At 48.0% G+C, this 21,361-nt stretch overlaps 2 protein-coding genes across 4 annotated transcripts; both read left to right on the plus strand.

The window, feature by feature from the left end:
• The first annotated feature begins 711 nt into the window (after positions 1-711).
• On the plus strand, positions 712-5,921 carry FBLN7 (fibulin 7). Its single transcript, XM_053973180.1, is given in 8 exon segments — positions 712-732; positions 735-981; positions 1,071-1,241; positions 1,566-1,691; positions 1,776-1,913; positions 2,353-2,490; positions 3,499-3,637; positions 3,752-5,921. Coding segments are annotated over 8 exon segments (1,353 nt in total). The 3' UTR covers positions 4,125-5,921.
• A 1,755-nt stretch (positions 5,922-7,676) lies between these two features.
• On the plus strand, positions 7,677-21,025 carry ZC3H6 (zinc finger CCCH-type containing 6). Of its 3 annotated transcripts, none has more exons than XM_053973170.1 (12): positions 7,677-7,912; positions 11,799-11,979; positions 12,262-12,387; positions 12,944-13,199; positions 13,400-13,539; positions 13,628-13,744; positions 14,672-14,783; positions 15,298-15,407; positions 15,887-16,140; positions 16,596-17,098; positions 17,490-17,729; positions 18,606-21,025. In XM_053973170.1, the coding sequence occupies exons 1-12, from the start codon at positions 7,821-7,823 to the stop codon at positions 20,105-20,107; spliced, it is 3,633 nt and encodes a 1,210-aa protein (XP_053829145.1). In that variant the 5' UTR covers positions 7,677-7,820; the 3' UTR covers positions 20,108-21,025. The 3 variants fall into 3 exon arrangements, with proteins under 3 accessions (XP_053829145.1, XP_053829147.1, XP_053829146.1); XM_053973171.1 differs by having other exon boundaries at positions 7,678-7,912; positions 13,418-13,539; XM_053973172.1 differs by lacking the exons at positions 14,672-14,783; positions 15,298-15,407.
• The last annotated feature ends 336 nt before the right edge of the window (positions 21,026-21,361 follow it).

A 21,361-nucleotide genomic window follows, 5' to 3' on the forward strand; every position in this document is an offset into this window, starting at 1 on the left:
CAGCATCTATTTGCTTTTGCCTCCCTTCCTCTGGGCTCCGGGTATTCCAGAGCTGCCAGCACAGCCCGGCTCATCCCCCCCGGCAGCCCGGGACCCCCGAACCTGCTCCCGGGGAAGCAGAGGACATCGAGCGCATTGCTTGGGCTGCTGTGTTTGCCCTCTCTCAACCCTCAGCAGCTCTTTGGAAACAGGAATCATGCAGTTATGGAAAGGGGGGAAGAAATCCCTTCGATCAGGTGGGACAGAGCCCACCACCTCCGCTCACTTTCCCGGAATTCCATAGCCCCCAGCCCAGTCCCTGTGCACTCTCTCCTCACTGTGCTCCCCAGATTTCTGAGCTCTGGGAATGGCTTTGCTCTTTTTCCTCGGTTTCAAGTCAATTCCACAGGAATCCCATAACAGTGCCCGTCTCCGGCATGAGTCAGTCCCGTGGGAGTGATCGGTTTGCAGGCAGGAGTCCCACCAGCGTTCCTGGCCCCAGCAGAGCTCACAAGACAGCTGTTTTCCTCTTCTTTTGTCATGTGGAAGTGGGACAGGGCTGGAGCTCCTGCAAGATGAAACATGAGTTATAGCATCTGTCCCACAAAGCGATCCCAGCCCTGCCTGGAGCGCAGGCCTAGGTGGAAAAAACTCCTGGATCTGGGTAAATGTGGGGAAAAGTACAAAGGGCAAATGCGGGGAAAAATACATAGGGTGCTCTGGGAACATCGGATGCTGCGGAGCTCCCGTGCCAGCCTCCTCCCACGGGCAGCAGGTTGGCTCCTGGGAGGAGTGGCAGCACAGGGAGGTCCCCATCCCTGTCCCTATCCCTGTTCCCGCAGAGCTGCCTCAGCAGGCAGCAGCTCCTGGCTGCCATCCGGCAGATGCAGCAGCTGCTGAAGGGGCAGGAGACACGGTTCTCCGAAGGGCTGCACGCTGTGAGAAGCCGCCTCAGCACCATCCATGCCTCCCTGGCCAAGGCCGCCCCGGAGCCGCCCGTTGGTGAGTCTTTGGGACAGTATTCTAGGGAAATAGCCCTATTGGAAGGATAGGGCCCCCTCCAAACTCCTCCCCTTTCCATGGTCTCGCAGCCGCCTGTCCTGCCCTCCAAGCCCCTGTGGATGGGAGGAAGTTCGGCACCAAATATTTGGTGGATCACGAGGTTCACTTCACGTGTGATCCAGGATTCCAGCTCCTGGGCTCCAGCACACGGATATGCCAGGCCAACGGCAGCTGAACAGGGCAGGAGGCCCGCTGTGCAGGTACTACTCATTGCCTGCCCTGGAATGTCGTTTGGAAAAGTGGATTTATATAAACACGGGGGGATATTGGGGTGCTCAAAGTGGGGAGGGATCTCAGCTACCCCTCAAAGTTCCAGGGATGTTGCAGCTCCCATGGTTTTGGGATTTCTCTGTTTTAAGGAAAACTGTGAATTACAGCTGGAGCAGCTCAGCAGGAGAAATCAGGGGAAACGGTATCCTGGCTATGACGTGCCGTAGGGTACCAAAGCATCCCGGTGTGTGCAGCATTCCTGAGCCTTGCTTCCCAAAAAGAGATAACATGGAACGTGGCTGCTTTTCCCGCAGAGATCAGCGAGTGCTCAAGCAGCCCCTGCCAGAATGGCGGGACGTGCCTGGAGGGTCTCAACCACTTCAAATGCCTCTGCCCCCCGCAGTGGACCGGAATCACCTGCCAGTACCAGGCTCAGACTGGTGGGTGACCCTTGCTGGGGGATAAATGGGAGTATTTCATCCTCCACCTCATCCCAAACTCTCCATCCCGCCGTTTTCCCGCAGCTCCTCCCACCTGGAGCGTGACGGATGACCCGGCCTTCAGCCGGCAGCCCCGCTGTGCCCAGATCGCCCAGACCCAGCAGTGCAGCTGCGATCCCGGCTTCCTCATGAGCGGCACGGCTTCCAACGGGATCTGCCGGGGTGAGCCGCGATACAGGAGGGCTGCGGGGCTGTTTCGGTGCCTGATCCCCTCACAGAGTCACGGAGTCACATTGGAAGGGACCATAGTGGCTCAACCCCACCATCCCAGAGCACACAGCACGGGATTGTGTCCAGCTGGTTCTGGAATATCTCCAGTGAAGGAGTGGAGGATCGGCCGCTGCTCCAAGCTCCTTCAGGAGGCTTCAACTCCTTCATCCAAGCCATGGATGGCTGAGTTCAAACTGGGCCCAGTGTCGCCCTCTGCAGGACACCGCTGGTCACAGCCCTCAAGCAGCCGCTGTGCTGCTTCTGCCATTCCCTGGAATCTGCCATCAGCCCGTTCCCAGCCCACCTTATGCCCGCTCCTCCAGCCCGCGCTCGCTCCCTGGGTTTTTCCAGGAGGCTGGAGTGAGATCTTGGTGAATCCCTGTCTCCGCAGACCTCAACGAGTGCGAGGTGTACCAGCAGCAAGGGGGACCCCGGCTCTGTGCCCACGCCTGTGTCAACGTTCCCGGCTCCTTCTGCTGCTCCTGCCCCGCTGGATATGTCCTGCTGGGCGACGGCAAGAGCTGCGAAGGTGAGGAGGCTGGAATCCACTTGGTCCCAAATGCTCTGCCATTTTCCCCCACTTTTTTTCTCCATATCCAAGGGAAAGGCTAGTGTACAGTGGAGGGGGATGATGGAGTGATGCTTTGCAAGGTTGGCAGCGGATGGAGGCTATTTGGATTGGCAGGAGGTCCAGCTGGATGTGGAGCTGGGTGGGGAAATGAATCCCAGGGTTGTGCTGGGGAAGGGAAAACTCCACCAGAGTGCTTCAAAAGAATCCCTATAAATGAAAATAAAATGCTTTTCTGGAAGCATGGCTGCACCTCTCCCTCTCCTCCTCTTCCTTTCCCTCTCTGCTCTCCTTTACCTCTCTGGATGATGGAGTGACACTTTGGGTCTGTACTTCCTTGAAGACAACCACATTGTGGCTGTGGGGATGTTCCTGGAGCAGGGAATTCCTGGGAAGAACCAAAAGTAACGTTAAACCTCCAGAATTCCATGATCAGTTCAGAAAGTGGCAGCATCTCCCCCAGTCCAAGCAAATTGGGGTGCAGGTGGAAGGCAACGGTGTGAATGGTGGGAGGCCAAAACTGCTGAAAGCCTTCTGAAAAACAGGGAATTTTATGTGCCCTGAAGTGTTAATTGCTGCAGTTCAGGGTGAGAAAATCCCTATTTCCCCATTCCTCCCTGATATTCCTGTGTTCCATGGCATCTCACTAATGTTCCCAGCAAATCCTCTGCATTCCAGCTCCCGCCAGGTGTCCCATGGGTGTTCAGTAAATAAAAAGGGATGGTGTTTCCAAACAATCAAGCAGAAAGTTTGGAAAAGCAGCTGCCTTCCTGCTGGCAGAGGGCTGCTCTTAACCTGTGTTGGCCTGGGGCAGACCTTGGGGAGACAAGACGGAATTCCAAGATGCTCCCATATTTTTTGGATCGTGTTTAACCTGTTTCAAGGTGGTTTTGCCTATTTTCTGATGGAAAGGTGAGCTCAGTTGGAGGCTTCCAGGCCCTGACCCCGCTTCCCACCCCTGTTTTCCAGATATCGATGAGTGCTCCCTATCCCAGGATAACTGCACAAGCAGGAGCACCTGCATCAACACCGGGGGAGGATTCCAGTGTGTCACACCCCAGTGTCCCCCGGCTGCTGGCAACATCTCCTATGTCAAAATCTCCCCCTTGTAAGTGCGGAGCACAAAATCCATGGCATGTCATCCCTATGGATCCAATGCCAGTGAGGCGGGGGGCATGGATGCCTCATTCCCAAAAATCTCCCATTGCTTTTCTTTTTGCAGCCAGTGCGAGCGCAACCCGTGCCCCATGGAGAGTCGCTCGTGCCACCAGGCCCCCAAAACCATCTCCTTCCACTACCTCCCTCTTCCCTCCAAGCTCCAGACTCCGGCGCTGCTGTTCCGCATGGCCACGGTGGTGGCTCCTGGCCGGCCGGGCCCCGATAGCCTCCGCTTCGGCATCGCGGGCGGGAACAACCGCGGGCACTTTGTGGTGCAGCGCTCGGACCGGCACACCGGGGAGCTGCTGCTGGTGCAGAGCCTGCAGGGGCCCTGCACCATCCATGTGGACGTGGACATGGCCGAGTACCTGGATCGGGTGTTCCAGGCCAAGCACCTGTCCAAAATTACTCTCTTTGTTTCGGCTTATGAGTTTTAGGGGTGGCTCCTGCTCCCTGCTCAGCATCTCACCGCTCCCAGGGAAAGACCAGGCTGGAGCTGCCCTGCAGCCATCCAGCCTACCCTCTGTCCTGAAGTTCTTCTTCCCATGTGGATTTACACCTGTCTAGGTGGATTTACACCACCAAATGAGGTGGACAAGCAGTAGGAAGCCCTATCTTCATCCCGGTTCCAGAGAGATGATGTCCTACAACAGCAGATGGAAACCACAGCCCTGATTTCCTTTGAATTCCCATTTTTTCCTTTAGGAAGCAGTGAAGCTAAGTGTGTGGGGAGAGGGAGGCTCATGGCCTTTCCTACTCTCCTCCCTTGTTGCACCCAGTCCTGCTCCCTAAAAACACACTTCTACTTCCCTCTGGATGCTGAGAATCCCCCTGGCAGCCTGTAAGGATTGAGGTCTCATGCTTCAATCCCGTGGGATTGATCAGGGCTGGAACACTCCATGAACATCCACCTGGGTGCCCTCCTTGGCAAGCGGGGCAAAGGAGGAATTCCAGGGCTATCCCTGCTCCTTAAACCTCTCAAATGGGGATCCCCCATGGATCCTCCTCAAAGGAGAGCTTCAGCTGCATGTAGAGGTGGGAATATTCCCTGCTCCATCAGTCAGAGCCTCCAGCCTGGTGTAGGAATGCTGGGAAGAGCTGGGATTCAGCTTTTCCTAGGGGAATTCACCCTCCTGCTTGTGCATGTTCTGCATGTTCCCTCGTCCCACTGGATTTAGTACAATTAAAGGATGATGTAAAAGATGTCACCAGAGTGAAGCACCTGATGGATGTGTGGATGGAGGGAATGCTCACCCAGAGCAGTCTAAGGGGAATTGGGATCTGGGAGGGCAAGAACCCGTTGTCCATGGTTTTATTTTCCTGCTTTGTTTTGTTTGGAAGGGACTGGCTGATAGCAGGGGGCTCATTCCCAACGGAGCATCCTCATCCCTGAGCATTTTCAGCCTGAAGCATCCTTGCCCCCAAGGAATCCTCACCCTGGGAATCCTCATCCCTGAGCATCCTTTCCCCTGGGAATCCTTACTCCCTTACATCATGCTGAGCTGCACCCACTAAAACCATTCCCACTCCTTGTCCCGGAGAAAGAGACTTCCCAAGATGGATCTGCCTCCTCTGGGGGATCGAGCTCCTGGATTTTTGGGGGGTATAGGAGCCTGGGAAGGGGTTGGATCTCTCCAGCAGAACAAGAAGAGACATTCAGGGCTGTTGTCAGCGGATGGAGGATGTTTGGATTGGCGGGAGCTCCGGCTGGACGTGGAGCTGGGCAGGGAAATGTATCCCAGGGTTGTGCTGGGGGAGGGAAGGGAAAACTCCAGAGTGCTTCAAAAATATCTCCAAAAATTAGGAGAAAATGCTTTTCTAGAAGCATAGCTGCTCCTCTCCATGCCACTTCCCAGCCTGGCTGGACATGCTCCTCCTATAGGCCATGACCCTGTTTTGGGATGATAACAAAATCTAGGAGCCAAAACCCAGAAATCTGGGAGAGGACAAGCTCCTGACAGGGCAGAATAGTTTCCATCTGCTGCTTTCTCCAGATAACACAGCTGGAGACGGGCGCCTAGACCACGCTTGGGAGGCTTTTCCTTGCGGCACGATCCCAAACTGACAACATTTTCCTAATTCCCGAGGCCAGGGTGAGCTGTTTCTTTTTTTTTTTTCAGCCCTGGAAAAGTTTAAGTTCGGTTCTTTGCCCTTCTCAACCTCTGGCTGCCATTCCAGTTGACTAAAGGAGATTTTTTCCCTTCCCAGAGCAGCCGCTCCGACATCTTTCAGACTTCCTGAGGTTGGAATTTGCAGAGAGGTGCTCTTCCAGTCTTGAAATATAACTTTTATTTGGGATAATAATATTTGGGAGCTGAAAAAAAAATTAGCAGGAATGTGTCTGCTTCCCTTTGGTGGGCACAGCTGACCTCAGATGTGCTGTCCCAAAACCACCATTTCTCACCCCAGAATATTTAACCAAAATTGTAGGATTCTTCCTTCGAGTCCAGACTGGGAGATGACGCTGAATCCTGTGGGCATCAGCTCCAGGGCTCCACCTGTGCTGATGGGGCTAATTAGGCCTAAGCAGCCGTAATGAGGCTCCCCAGCCACCACCACCTTGTCCCTGTAGGAATGCTGTTTTCCAGCCTTTTCCTTGGATTTACCTGATTTCCCTGATGATTTGGACCCTTGGTCCTGTTTGCCTTGCTCACGTGTGTGAGGTCCAAGGGAGATGATTCTTGCCTTTAGGATCTGAGGCTCCTCCCACTCGGAATCCCATGGGAATCCATGCGAGTGTTCCGCCTTGTTTTTATAAAGTTTATTCGGTTGCTAGCACTGGAAAAAGCCGAGTCCCGTGTCCTGAAAAGCCCCGAAAGGCAGGGAGACAGCCTGGAACAAGAGACAAAAGTAACTTTTCCCGGGAACGTTCGATTAAACGTCTTTGAAGTGACTTTGACAGAGGTGTCTTCTCTTCGCCCACCACATTTTTATTAAATGACTGTCTTTGAACCACTTTATCCAGGTTTTTGTCACGCCCTGACCCCGACAGCGACTCCAGGGACTGCTTCTGTCCCGCCCTGGGGACAAACACTCTTGGCTGAATTACGACTATCACTAATTAATGACGCACGGGCCGATTCCCCTCACACACACCGGCCGCCAAGTGGCGCTGCCCACAGTGCGGGAGGAGGAGGGGGCGGCGGCCATGACGCAGTGGCGGGAGGGGAGGTCCGTTCCCGCTCCCGGTGCCCGTCCCGGTTCTCGCCAGGCGGAAGCCGCCGCCCTTTTCCCCTCTTCCCTCCCTTATCCCCCTTTTTTCCCCACCATTCTCGGGGGGACGCCGCCATCACGTGACGGACGCGGGGCACGTGACACCACGCGCGACGAGGCCCCGCCCCCTTCGCGCGCGCACGGCGGCGGCGGCCGAGGGGAAGCGGAGGAGGGCGGGGCCCGCACGTGACGTCACTGCAAGCGTCATGGGCGTGGCGGAAAACCAATAAGCGCGCGAGACGCGGCGGCCACGGCCAATGGCGGCGTGCGTGGGGGCGGGCCTAGGGTGGCGGCGGAGGAGGAGCTCGGCGGGCGGCGGCGTGAGGGGACGCGACGACATCGCGGCCCCGGCGGGCGCGGAAGACGCTGTGGTGGCGGCGGCGTGTGCGGGCCGCGAGCGCTGAGCGAGCGTGTGCGGGCAAAGCACCGGGGGCCGCTGCCGCCGCTGCTGCTGCCGCCGTTCTCCTCCTCCTCCTTCTCTTCCCTCAGCCGCCGCCGCCATTTTGTGCGAGTGCCTCGCGCGGGCGCCATGTTTGTAAGGAAGAATTAGGGCCGCCATCTCCGGCCAGCAGCACCTCCCTCCCCCCGTGTGTGTGTCCTCCCGCTCTCCTGTGCCCCGGGGCTGCCGCTCGAGCCGCCGCCGCCGCCACCGCCTCCCCGCAGCGCCCGCGCGGGGCGGCCGGGCCCGGGCGCTGAGTGCCCGTTAGTGTCTCACTAAGTAACCGTGAGTGCAAACCTTCATCATCTCTCCTCACTGAGGGGCCCGGCCCTCCTCCTCCTCCTCACCGAGCCGCCCCCAGCGCGGCCGTGCGCGCCGCCGCCGCCGCCGCCTCCTCCCGCCGCTCCGCACCGCGGGCAGCGGCGGGGCCCTGCCTTCCTCCACCTCCCTCCTCCTCCTCACCACACCACAGCCAGGCACAATGGCCTTTGAAAGCCTGTTCTCCAAACCCCCAAACCCAGTTCTTGACCCAAACATGCCCGACTCTGACAGGCAACATGCAGGGGACGAAAGGTCGAGTAACATTCTTCTCTCTCTCCGCTTCTCATAATGGTGGTACTTAGTGGGGTGATACTGGTAATGATGATGATGATGATGATGCTGATGATGATGCTCTGTTAATGTGCCTGAGGGGGTTAATGATGTTTTTGGGGGGCAGGTCACCTTCAGGCTGGAGCGGGGTGGTGGTGGTGGGGAATGCAAATTGGGGAGGGGGGTGTCACTGCATTAAAAGTGCGTTTTTTTAGCAAGGTTTTAATTTTTCCTTTTGGAATGCATGCATTTTTACATCTTCATTGATTTATTCTGGCTGGGAAGGGGGGCTGTTTGCCATTCTTTCCATAAATTGCACTTTCCAGGCGGTGTCTGTTGAATTTCACCATTGTTCTCTGTCTCAGGCAGGAAAGGGTGCTCCGAGTTGGGCGGGTTTTTTATTTTTGGCTGTTTTTGTTGATACCACAATCTCTCACTAGAGCCATATTTAACGTCATTTTCTTGCCAGATTCCACCTTACACATTTAACTGGATCGTTTTTATGCAGATTAAGGGCTGACTGACGTTATCTTTGCCACCTCTCAATCCCCATGCGCAGAAACCAGTCCTGTTCCTGGTGAAAGGACCTCTGTTGCTCCCTCCCTCCTTCCCTCCCTCCTTTTCTCTCCTGCAGCTGCTGGAAATTCAAATCCTTTCTCCAGGCAGCTCTGGCCTTCCTAACTAGTTCCAAAAATACTGTGCTAGGGTGGCAGTTACCAATGCTTGAGCTTACATCTACCCTGAGCATTCCTGACAAAGCTGCAGGAGTTAAAAATGCTGGGGTTTTGGGATTCCCAGAGCTTGGCCTCCCCCCACACAGCTCAACAGCCATTTGCGGTACTTCAGAGGACTGGGAAACACTGGGAAAAAAACAAACAAACAGACAAAAAAAAAAAAAAAAAAGGGCTTGTGGGTACATACAAAACTGTTTCCTCGCTGGGGAAAAGAGTCACGAGTCCTGTGTTATAAATTGGGAAGTGGTGGTCCCAAAATGCTCCTCGGTTTTAGTGCAAGGGTCAGGGCAGAGCCCAGAGCTGCTGGTACTTGTTTTCCCCTTTCTTCTTGTCCTTGGGAAACGCTCCTGGGATTTAGTGCAAGGGTCAAGGCAGAGCCCAGAGCTGCTGGTACTTGTTTTCCACTTCCTGGTTGTCCTCGGAAAGTGATCCCTAAAATGGCCTGAGGTTTAGTGCAAGTTCAAGGCAGAGCCCAGAGCTACTGGTTCTTGTTTTCCCCTTCCTGCTTGTCCTTGGGTAAGGGTGGAAGTTGTGTCATGCTCTGTTTTCCAAGCCAAGTGCACACCAGGAATCTGCTGGGATCTCTGGAGCTGGGGCAGAGCTGTGCTGTGGAGTTCCTGCAAATCAGGCTGTGACTTTTCACTGTTTCAGGGATTGAAAATATCTGGAGTTCTCAAATCCCTGAGGACAAGCCCAAGTGACTCCGGGTAGTGCTGGGAGCAGAGTTTTTCCAGCTTGGAGTTCTCATCCTCTCACCAGCTGTTCCCACCAGTACAACCAGTTGTGACACTGGTAATTGTGAAATAGAGCCAATAAGTGCCACCTAACAACCTAATTAATTTTAATTTACAAGTGTTGCTTTATAATGTTTTAATTTATGAGGTGAAGAGCAGCAATACACACAACCTGGGAGATCATACTTTTTCTAAAACTGTAGCTCTTACTTTAGTAAAATAAGTTCATTCACTTCAAAAAAGGCCCAACTCCGAAGTTTCTGTGTTACATCAGGTGTGCAAATGTAGGACCAGTAAAACCAGTTCACGGAACACCCACACTGGCAACCTCACAATTCCCAATCAATTTATGCAGTAGAAATTTTGTTAATAGTTTGATTTGAGCAGATCTGGAATGATAAAGAAATTACTTTGTAAAAAAAAAAATTTAAAAACCCTGTCTGTCCACACTTTGAATATTCCAATTTGGAATATTCCCAATTTGGAAGGTTGTTTTAATGCAGTTTTCTCAAGACAGGAATGTTCTTTAATTAGTTTTAGTTAATTCCTGATGTTGACAGTATTTTGGTGATGAAGGGTCTGAGCCTTCCAGCACAGGGAAGGCTGCTTCCCTTTGGTGGGCACAGCTGACCTCGGATGTGCTGTCCCAAAACCACCATTTCTCACCCCAGAATATTTAACCAAAATTGTAGGATTCTTCCTTTGAGTCCAGACTGGGAGATGATGCTGAATCCTGTGGGCATCAGCTCCAGGGCTCCACCTGATTTTTCCTGCAAGGATTTTGTGAGGATTTCTTGGGTCTGTGTGGGTAAATCCATGGCAGGGTAAGGAATAAGTTGGAGGCAAGTTTATTTACACACAAATCAATGCCAGATTTCCCAGAAAATAGCTTGAAATTAATTTTCACTTTTTACTGCTCCCAGCCACCCTCTGCTTTTATTTGATTTTCCCAGTGAAAATTCTCTGTTATTTGGAGTTATTTTCCCTATTAATTCCTAATTTCTTAAGCAGCACCTTAGCATCAAAATTTGGGGAATTTTAGCCATCAGGGAATTTTAACCCTAAGTAAGATTATTTTTAAATGAAATTATGTGGAATGAAAATTTAAAGACCTCAGTAGTGTTAGAGGATGAAGATTCCCAGAATATTTCAGAAAAGGCATCCTGGGTTTGGATCTTGGACTTAAGGAGCTTCTGGAGTAAATCTTCTTTGGTCATAAGGAATTCTATTTTTAAGGATTACGTGAAATAAGGTCAAGGAAGGGGAGCTAAAATCCAGGTTTGAAGGTTAGAAATGAAATTAAAATACCAGAATTGGGATTTTTTGATTCTCCCTTCCCAAATACTTGTGGAACTGCCCAGGGATTTCAGCACATTGCTTTTCCCTGGAAGATCATTCGGCTTCTGTGCCTTTCTGATCCATTTGAGAGATGCTCTAGGAATCCACTCAGACAGTGGGAATGTTTTCTGGGATTGTTTTCACATATCCATCTAGCTCCAAATATCTGGGGGATGTGGGAGAAGGGGAGAACTCGTGAAAAGGAGGTTCTGCACTCGCTTCCTGGTGCACAGCTCCAGTTTGGGATTTAAATGAGAATAAAAGCAGTTAAACCAGAAGAGAATTCCCACCTTGGCACTTCCTTGAAAAATAATTAACTTTCCAAGAAATGGTATATTTGACCATTATATTTTCAATTTATATTTATCCAGTTGTTGGGTTTTTCCTTCTTTTTCCTTCTTTTTCCTTCTTTTTCCTTCTTTTTCCTTCTTTTTCCTTCTTTTTCCTTCTTTTTCCTTCTTTTTCCTTCTTTTTCCTTCTTTTTCCTTCTTTTTCCTCCCCCCGCCCCCTTTTTTACATTCTTGAAGCTCAGTCCTTGGAAAATGCTCGGATGTTGTGGAAAGAACTTAGAGATTAGAGGACTTTTGTAATCTTCCCTCTGCCATGCAATCCAAGGGATTGTATTACTGAGACTGGTTTACCAGGAAAGTTATTCCAGTCCTGGATGCATCCCAGAAGTGGAAATCCATGAGTGTAATTCCCATAGGAACTGGGACACGGGAACAACTTTGTTCCCAAGAAGCATTTTCCGTAGGTATTTTATGGAACAGGATATTTTAATTGATCCTTGAGGGAATGAGTTTAACTGATATTGTCAAAACATAATTGGATTTTTGGGATAGCTGCAGGTGTTTCAGGGATATTAATGTTCCAGTTTTATTTCATTCATGTAATTCCAAGAAATTCCAGGTCATACAGCAGTCGTGTCCTCTCCCTGGCATGTCCCATTTATCCCAAAAATCACAGGGGTCGCTTCAGACTTTTTAACTGTTTTTTTTCCAGTGACAGGTGAGTCGGATAATAACATGGAATTTTATTATCTTCCTGGTATCCCTCTTCCAGGGAAGATGGAGAGCTGGAAGATGGGGAAATAGATGATGCAGCCTATGAGGATGTGAAGGAACATGGCTCAAAAGGGGAGGATAAACAAAAAAACGAGAAAGGCCACCGGAAATCCCGGAAGAAACGCAAAAAGGAGAAGGAAAAGAAAAAATCCAAAAGGAGAAGACGGGACAAGCATAAGGTTAGGAAAGAACTCAACAGTTTGGAAGTGCTGATTTGATTCGTAGGTGTCCAGGACAAAGATCCAAGAAACTGGCGAAGGAATTAAAATAGTTTTATTACCATTAAAACTTAAACTGGTCTTAAATGTTCAAAGTTAAGCCCAAGTCTTGGAAGCTGAAGAGGGATTTGAGAGTTTTTAGGATAAGATGCACAATGTAAATTTATTGCTTTTGTGCTCATTATATTTATGGAAAGAAGATGATTTCCTCAAAATTCCCAGCTTCTTTGTTTTGTTTTCTAGCATAACTCCCCTTCCAGTGATGACAGTTCTGACTACAGCCACGACTCCGACATGGAGCGCACAGAAAGGCCCCACAAAAAAAGCAGCAGCTCTTCCTACAGGGATTATGATTCCTCCTTCAGTCAGGTAGGAAGTTTCAAACTCATTCCTCATGTCTTTATTGAGGTAACATTCCAAAAATACAAATATAAACAGTGTGGGTTTGGAAGTTTTGCTCCATCCCCATGCTTGTTGTCCCAGATTTCTGGAAGCACATCCAGTTCTCATCTCCCTGAGGAGATTCCCAGATGTAAAGCAGGATCTGTGGTTGAAAATAAGCCTGATACCAGTTTTTCCTCCATCAGGTAACAGGAATTAATTAATCTTTATTATTAAGGAATTTTTTTATTGCCTGCACTGGATTTAGGCTGGACTCAAAGGAAAAAAAACTCTTGAAAAGCCACTTTTCAATATCTAAAGTTGATTCTGCTTTTTGGGAACTCTATTTTCTTGGCTTTTCTCAGCTGGTGAAGTAAAATTATTAATTTTTCCTGAAGAACTCATTTTCCCTGTATTATTGATGCTTTTTTTAGACAAATCTGGTAATGATAAAACAGCCCCATAAATAGATTTTTAGAGCAGTTTGGAGGGGTGGGGTTTGGAAATATGGAATTCCTTCCTAATGCAATTCCTTTCCTTACAGCATGGACACATGTCAGGGAATTACATGAGTTCCCAGAAAATGCAGCATAAAAAAAATGTCAAAACTAAGGAATATGACAACTACAGTCATTACAGCGATGAAAACTTTGGCAATTACAATGAGGAGGAAAAGGATGAGGATTTTGCTGACCAGCTCAAACAGTACAGACAAGCTAAAGAGATTTCTAGTGGGGATTTGGGACCTCCATTCCCAAAGGAACCAGTGAAGAAACAGGGCATGAAAGGGATCCAGAAAGGTAAGGGGAGTTTTAGTGGCATTTTCGGTGGGGAGGCCTGGATGAGAGAAGCTGCCAGGGATGGTTTTCCTGGGATATTCTGGCTGGTCAGAAATAACATTTCCAACAGTAGAAAAGGAGGGATTTAATTTATTCCATTTGTCTCTCTTTGATGCCATGAGAGAATCATTTTCCCTTAATTTCTGTGATCCTTTTAAGAGGTTATTCCTGTTTTCCAGGCATTTCCCAACGAGGGAACAACTACAGTGTTGGAAGAGGGCGTGGAATGCAAAAGAAACTGAAGCGCAAAGATCGTGGGAGGGGCAGAGGCAGCAATAAAGGATCTGATGGCTTCCATGAGGTACCTGCAATTCCAGTCCTTATTCCCAATATCTGTGTCACCAGTGCTCTAAAGAGGAGCATATAAAATGTGGAATTTTTTTTTCCAGGATGGCAAACCAGTGAAGAAATGGGTTAATATGAGCCAGGAGTTCATCAACCAGCACACGGTGGAGCACAAGGGCAAACAGATCTGTAAATACTTCCTCGAAGGGAGGTGCATTAAGGTAAATTTAATTATTTTTTTAAATAAATTTTCAGCAAACTTGGGTGTTGAAACTCAATATTTTGATTTCTGATATGCTGAGGATTTCTAGATGGAATTATTTGTGGAAAAACATCCCCTTCTGTTACACATTTTGATTTAAATTCTAATAAAATTGATATTTTTATTAATAAAAACATCTTAAACTTACCCTGAGAATTATAATTTTTTAATGACATCATTTCTCACAAATCTGGAATCTAAATAGGCAACAATTCTTGAATATATTAAATTATTTCCTGCTGATTTGGGAACTTTGAAGGAATTGTTTTGTGGTGCTAAACTTTAAAAAGTGCGATTGGTAGAAAACACAACCACTGAATGAATCCTTTTCACTTTTATTTGGTTCCTCTGGATTTAGCGGTGGAATTGTGTTTCTTAACCAAATGGTAGAAATAAAAGTGAAAGGTTGTGTTTCTTGCTGCCTTTAAATACCTTTGGCTCAGATGACTATTTGCTGCCACCTTCAGTTTTAGAAGGGACTGAAAGAGCACTTGGTGTCCTTTTCAGAAAATTAAATCCTAAAAAAATACCCAACCCCCCATCCAGCAAAATAATCGTAAAGAATAACAGACTATATTAAAGTAATTCAGTAAAATATTATTTCAATGCCTTTGTAATGCAAATTCCTAGGTGAAGGCAGAGAACAGGGATTGTTTACTGTCACCATTCCATCTATTCCTTTGAATTCCAATCCAGGAATTTTCTCCAGTTCCAGACCCCCTCTATTTATAGTTTTTATTGCTTATAATGGAATTGAATGTTGGTAAAGATGAAAAATGTAAATTCAGTTGAGGAGGATGTTCTTTTTACTATAGAATTAAATTACTCAGCATTTCAGATGGATAATGGTTTTTCCTTGTTTTTTTTTTTTTCAATTTATTTATAGGGAGAACAGTGTAAATTTGATCATGATGCAGAGATTGAAAAGAAAAAGGAAATCTGTAAGTTTTACATACAGGGTTACTGCACCAAAGGAGAGAACTGCATTTATTTGCACAATATCCTTTAAAAGTACTTCTAAATGCGCCTGAAATGTTAATTTCTATTATTTTATGTATATTTATTTTGATATAAATGATTTCTTAAGGTGAATGTTTTTTAAGAGACTCTACCAACTACTGTGTAGATTAATTACAAGATTCTTTTTCTCAAATACTTCAGAGGAAAAAATAAATATAAAATTACTGATTTGTAACATTTTTGAAAATAAAATCCCTGGAATGTTAGATACATTTATCCACACTTTTAAACTCCAGATCTGTTCCTTTTATTTTGGTGTTTTCCTCTGGAATTGAGACATTTTCCTTTTTAATCATAATTGGAAAATTAAATCTGAAGGACACAGAAATGTAATTTTTAGGAAAATTTTAAATGGAAGTAAGAGGTAAGTTGGTTGTTAGCTTCCAAAATTCCTACCATAATGATGAATTCCTGATGAAGAATTGAGGGATAGCTGCCAGATGGATTTTACAACCTTCCCAAACTGTTAGGAATCCTTAATTCCTTCCTCACATGAATTCCCCTGCAAGTTCTACCACACAGGAGCAAAGTGTTATCAAGGAGATAAATGCAAATTCTCTCACGCACCCCTGACTGCAGAAACCAAGGAGCTGTTGGATAAGGTGAGCAATCCAGATACTGGGAATATCGGGATTGCTGCACTCGGAGTGGGGAAGGGATGGAGGAGCCTTTTCCATATGCTCTGGGAAATCCTGAGCTCTGGTTTATTGGGATACTACCTCTCCAGTCATTGCCCACCAGGCCTTAAAAGAAAAGGGGTGTGAATCCAACACTAAAAACTTGAGGAATCCTGGAATAACTCCTTCCACTCATGTTTGAAGGAAGTGGACTTGTGGGAAATTGTTCCTTCCTGAAATAGAGAAGTATTTTCTTGGCTGGGATTTGGTGTCCTGAAAACAACTCCCAAAAATGGGTTTAGAATTCCTTTGAGTTGGATGTCAATATCCAGCAGTATTGTAGCAAATAACAGGAAAGTTGTTTATTTAAATATGGAAATAATATTTCAATAAAAGGCACAAGATGAAATTGAACTGGAATATTGGAAAACTGATTAAATGTTTGCCACGTGGCTTTGTTCCAGGTTTTGAATAATGAGGAGGAACCCCAAAATGAAGATGAGAAGGAGCTGGAGGAACTCCGGAAGCGGGGTATTGTTCCTCTTCCCAAACCTCCGCCGGGGGTCGGACTCCTGCCAACCCCCCCTGAGCAATATCCCTTCTCTGAGTCCGACATGGAAAATTACCAAGATCCTTCAGGAGATTATAAGAAAATCCCATCTCTTTTTGAAATCGTTGTGAAGCCTACTGTGGATTTGGCACACAAAATCGGGAAGAAGTAGGTGTTGGAATTCTGAGGAGAACTCTCCTGGATATTTATCATTTAATCTTTAATCATTGTTCCTGTCAGGATTCTGGGCTAAGTTGAGGATCTGCGAAATAGTTGAAACCAGGATTATTTAATGTTTTCCATAGAAAGGAACTGAGGCCTGACCTTCCAGAAGTTGACTCTTGGTTTGGCATCTCCATCTGCAGGTGGAGCAGTTTGTTCCCTGCTCCAGTCCTTTTGTAGCTTGCTTTTTCTTGAGCAGAACTGATGGAGATGAGCAAATCTTGGAAAAAATGTGGTTTTGGCCAAGTTAAGGAATGTGAAATGGGTGTAGTTGGAAAATAATGCTCCTTTGGGAATTCTATCCAATATCAGGTCAAATAAGAATGGGAGGGGGCAAAGAGAGCCAACAGTTGGTGTTTGTAGGTCCAAAATTTGATTCCTTGATTTTCTTCTGCTTCCAGGCCACCAACCTTCTACAACAGTGCGTCTCCCCCGCGGCCACCATTCCAGGGCAATGACGCACATTCCCAGCACATGTACAATCCAGGCTCGAGTCCAGGACCAGGTCCTGGCATGTCCCAAGGACACAATGGGCCCCCGATGCATCCTGGTTCTCCTGGGCACCATCCCTGCGGAGGCCCCCAAGGGCCAGGAATGCCGCAGAGCCCCCCCATGCAGGGTGTTCCGCCAGGATACATGGGCCCACAGAACCAGACTGGAATGCCCATGCAGGGGCAGCAGGGTGGGCCACCCCTCACCCCACCAGGGATGGGAGGATCCTACAATTCCCCTGGAGTGCAGGGACACATGGTGAACATGCCAAGGGACAATCACTGTCCCCCGGGGCCACAGTACCAGCAGATGCCCGGGGAGTACGAGCCCATGCAGAACCCAGCTGACTTCTATGACAACTATTATTCCCACCAAGCTGTACACAACTTCCAGCCAGCCAATAATTCTGGAGGTAAGGACATCTGCTGGATGAATTTTGGATAGAAACTTCCTGGAATGTCTTCAGTGTCCTGGCTTTCTCAGCTGATTCTGTTCAGTTGTGTTGTTAAGTCAGGTTATGCTTTAGGATGAAATGGGATATTGGGAAGAAATCCTTCCCTGTGAGGCTGGGGAGGCCCTGGCAGAGTTTTCCCAGAGAAGCTGTGGATGCCCCATCCCTGGAAGTGTTCCAGGCCAGGTTGGATATGGCTTGGATTAGCCTGGGATAGGGGAAGGTGTCCTTGGCATGGCATGGAACTGGATGTCCTTTAAGCTCCTTTCCAGCCCAGTCCATTCCATGATTCCATGTTCATAGCTGTCAGCATTTCTCTAGGATAACTGCTAACTGGAGTTTTGTCCTGCAGATGGAGCATGGCACGGAGAATTTACGGATCACCAGGCTCACCTCATGGCTCCAGAGTCACATCCAGGCGGGAGTGAGTCGGACTGCATGGGTGGCCACATGGGCCACAACCAAGGCATCAACGTGCCTGATTTCCTGCCGGCCATGCAGAAGGCCCTGTATGCAAGGCTCAGCCAGAAGCACCAACGGGATGGAGACTCTGCCAGCAGCCAGGGCCAGAGGGCCATGAGCAAAGATGAAGGTGAGCAGGATTTGGTTGGAATTCTCATCATGCTTAATGACCGTGGTCAGCAAATTCGTTGACATTGACTCGTGTCATGTTACTGTTCACAGTTACTGGGAATAGTTATTGGAAGCAGCAGCAGCTCAGTATTTTCCGCTCTTCTTCCCAGCTTGTCCTAGGATCCTAATGTAGTTTCGGTCCATCCTGGCTCCAATGAATAATTTGTGGATCTAGTTGTACTTTTAAAAGGTTCTTTGGTTGATAATTACTTCGGAAGATCCCTTGTTGGACCAGAGGGGTTGTTTCTCCTGCCAGGACTGGAGAAACAGTCCTCGATCAATCCTCGATCCTGTTTCTTCAGTTGCACCTCTTGATCTGTTTCCTCTAGAGCAGCATTTTTCCTTCTCTGATACACTTTAAAATAATATACTGTAATTTCTTCCTTTCCTGAATCTCAACCTCTCCTGCAAACTTTGGGATTTGGATTAAGGCAGCAAATTTGTAATTTACCTGGATTAAAGACCAGTGCAAGGGGCCATTTTACTTTTCCTTCTCCTATCAAGACTCAGATTTTAGATCAGTTTTTTTTACTAGTACCGATAAGGGATTGTTTGAAAGCGGGTTACTTTCCCAAATTAGTATTGATGGATATGGAGACACTCCTGGGCTGTTTTGCATTCTCTCTCCACTACCTCCAGGTTTTTTTGTTATGGCATTTCTTTGATTAAATGGATTTTGGTCATTTGAGGTTGTGATTTTTATGACACTGGCAGTGATTTAATATCAGATCTTTTCTTTGACTTTACTGAGGAGTTTCCTATTAGGGAGTGTTGGATTCTCTAAGCATTATTTGCTGGAATAATCTAAATTCTGTGGCATTTCTTTGATTTTTAGATGACAATGTCAACTGGTATTCCAGTAGTGAAGAGGAAGAGGGGAGCAGTGTTAAATCAATCCTCAAAACCTTAAAGAAACAAAGCGAAAACTTTAGGAATCGGCAACAACATTCCACGGAGCAGCACATGCTTGGGATGCCTACGGATCCAAGGCTGGCAAAAGACAAAGGTGTGGGACCTCAGGCTGCTGACCCAAGACTCCGGGCCTCTCCGAGGCCCAACCCCAGGAAGCCTTCAGAGTTGGCGTCCCTGGATCCCCGGCTGGCCCGCGATCCGCGGATGCACAAGGTCAGCGAGGGTGGCCATCCTGGCCCCTCCCTGGCCGGGGCCAAGCTGGATTTGCACCACACCCACACTGGACTGAAGGTCAAGCAGAAAGGGCTGGATGATGATGAGGAGGACTCGGAGAGGGAGCTGAGGGAACGAGCTTTCCTCATTCCCTTGGAACCTCTGCCGGGTGTCACGTTACGGGATCCCCGCTCCCAGCTGCGGCAGTTCAGCCACATTAAGATGGATGTGACCCTGATGAAACCCAACTTTGCCAAGCACATTGTGTGGGCCCCCGAGGACTTGCTCCCAATCCCTCTGCCTAAACCCGACCCCGTCTCTTCCATCAATTTACCTCTCCCTCCACTCATTGCTGACCAGAGACTGAATAAACTACGAAATTTGAAGAACGATCCACACCCCAACGCGATGCCAGCTGATCCCCGGCTCGCTGCCAAGGCCAAAAACAGCCTTGTGGGCCGGGGTGGCTATTTGGATCCATCCACAGATTCCCATGCCAGTAGCTCCAGCAAACTGGGGGATCCTCGCTTGCAAAAGAACGTTGATCCCAGACTCCACAGACTGTCAAGTGCAGATGCTCACCATGGAGTCGGGAAGGATTCCCACCCTCCCAAGTTTGACCCCCGGCTTGCCAGAGCTGCTGCCAGCTCATCCCAGCCCTCGGAAGCCATGACTCTGAAGTCTGACCCTGATGCTCTGCCTCCGTATGCACCCAAATTATCATCCAGTGGTGTTAGGCTGGGAACTCCTGGCTCCATCCTGAGTGGGATCAGTTTGTACGATCCCAGGGATCACAGCTTATCCTCGGACACGGCTCCAGCCAGTTTGGGAGAGAATGGAGAGAACCAGAAGAAAAGTATTTTGAAAAATTCCAGTAAAAATGAGCCGAGTCTCACAGAAGATGCGTCCCAGCAGAAGGCTGCCTCCAACGTGGAAAAACCCACGGAAGGATCAGCAGAAGCTGCTTCAGACAAGGCAAACAGCACCAGTAAATCTCAGACTAAACACTCCAGCGCTGCCCCTGCTGTCCACAATCTCCCAATCCAGGCTCTGTCAGGATTAATCCGGCCACAGTACAGCGACCCTAGGCAGGTGAGGCAGCCCGGACAGGTAACGCAGGCCCCGGAGAGCGATCCCAATGGGGAGTCGGATGATAAATCCTTAAAAGATGTTTTCAAGACTTTTGATCCAACTGCTTCCCCGTTTTGTTAGCAAACGGCTTTGGAGTCTTTTTACCGTTGTGGGTATTGCAGTTCTCTGCTGTTTTGTACCTGGGTTACCTCTTTTGGCTTTATTTATTTTTAAATTATAATTCCCACCACTTTTCAGCTGCTAATCTCCGAACCACACACAGTTCTCCAGTACGCTCGAGTGTTTGCAAAGCTGTGGTATTTTCTAGAGAATCCTTTTTCTTTCCAATTTCAGGGAGACTAATAATTGACCTGTAGAAGGGAAACCAATCCCCCCAGATCGTGTTAGAGCTGAGAAAAGCACTTTCATTGTAAATAAGTAATGGAAAATTCCCAGAGCTGTATATGTGTGAGCTGCCTCTTTCTCAACCACCACATAGATCCAATTGCCACATTTGTATAGATCCAAGCAATATTATGTACATGAATTCCCAGGAGAGATGCTTTTCCAGGACTGCCAAACCCCTGAATTGATGGAAAACCTCATGGAAATTATTTCAAAGGAAAGTGTTGCTCCTCCTTTTCCAATAAGTTGATGTAAGACACGGACAATTTTTATTCCTGCAGTCAATATTAGTGTAAAAGAGACTATATCACATATTGAGGATGAAAAATGTCATATCTTTTAAAAGTATTTTATTCTATGCTGTACATAGAAGAAATTGTGAAGTACATAACTAGCAAAAGTAACTGTTCGAAGTGGAGAAAATTACATTGTCTAATACGAAAGAAAAAAAGGTTTTTATTTAATTTTTTTCCACGCCTACATGATTGGGATTTAGTGCTCCAAGTTCCATTGTGGTGTTCATGTATTTCAACGTATTTTTGTATTCAGCTGCTTAATTTGTATTGCTTTTTTTGTATGGCTGTAACTGCAGTACTTGTATTCATGGTGTCTCGATGACATTTTTAACAAAACAATTAAAAAGGGTACAGTTAATTCCTGGTGATGACTCTGTGTGCATATGGTGACAGCTGGGAGGAGGGGGACTAAAGCTGGGCTTTTTGGGATGGTTTGTGGGGTTTTAACATAACCTTGTACCTGATCCCAAGGTCTAATGGAGAGAATTGCCATTTTCCATCATGAAACATCCTGCATGTCTTGAATTCCCTAGGTTTTGCATGGGAAAGCACAACTGTCCTCCAGACCTCCTGTCCTGCCTTTGGGAATGCTTTTTCTCCAGAGGAAATGGAATCATTCCTAGCAAGCTGCTTTTCCAATAAAAATGTGCTGGCTGCTCAATCAATCATCTGCTTCCCACCCCTTTGGAAGGTT

Source organism: Vidua macroura, chromosome 3, assembly GCF_024509145.1.
Source record: "Vidua macroura isolate BioBank_ID:100142 chromosome 3, ASM2450914v1, whole genome shotgun sequence".
Classification (NCBI taxonomy): domain Eukaryota; kingdom Metazoa; phylum Chordata; class Aves; order Passeriformes; family Viduidae; genus Vidua; species Vidua macroura.

Coding starts and splice junctions, on each gene's coding strand:
- ZC3H6 (XM_053973170.1), top strand. CDS start 7,821: ATGGCCTTTGAAAGCCTGTTCTCCAAACCCCCAAACCCAGTTCTTGAC. Junction 13,745..14,671: donor TCGAAGGGAGGTGCATTAAG/GTAAATTTAATT, acceptor ATTTATTTATAG/GGAGAACAGTGTAAATTTGA. Junction 17,099..17,489: donor GCCAGCCAATAATTCTGGAG/GTAAGGACATCT, acceptor TTTGTCCTGCAG/ATGGAGCATGGCACGGAGAA.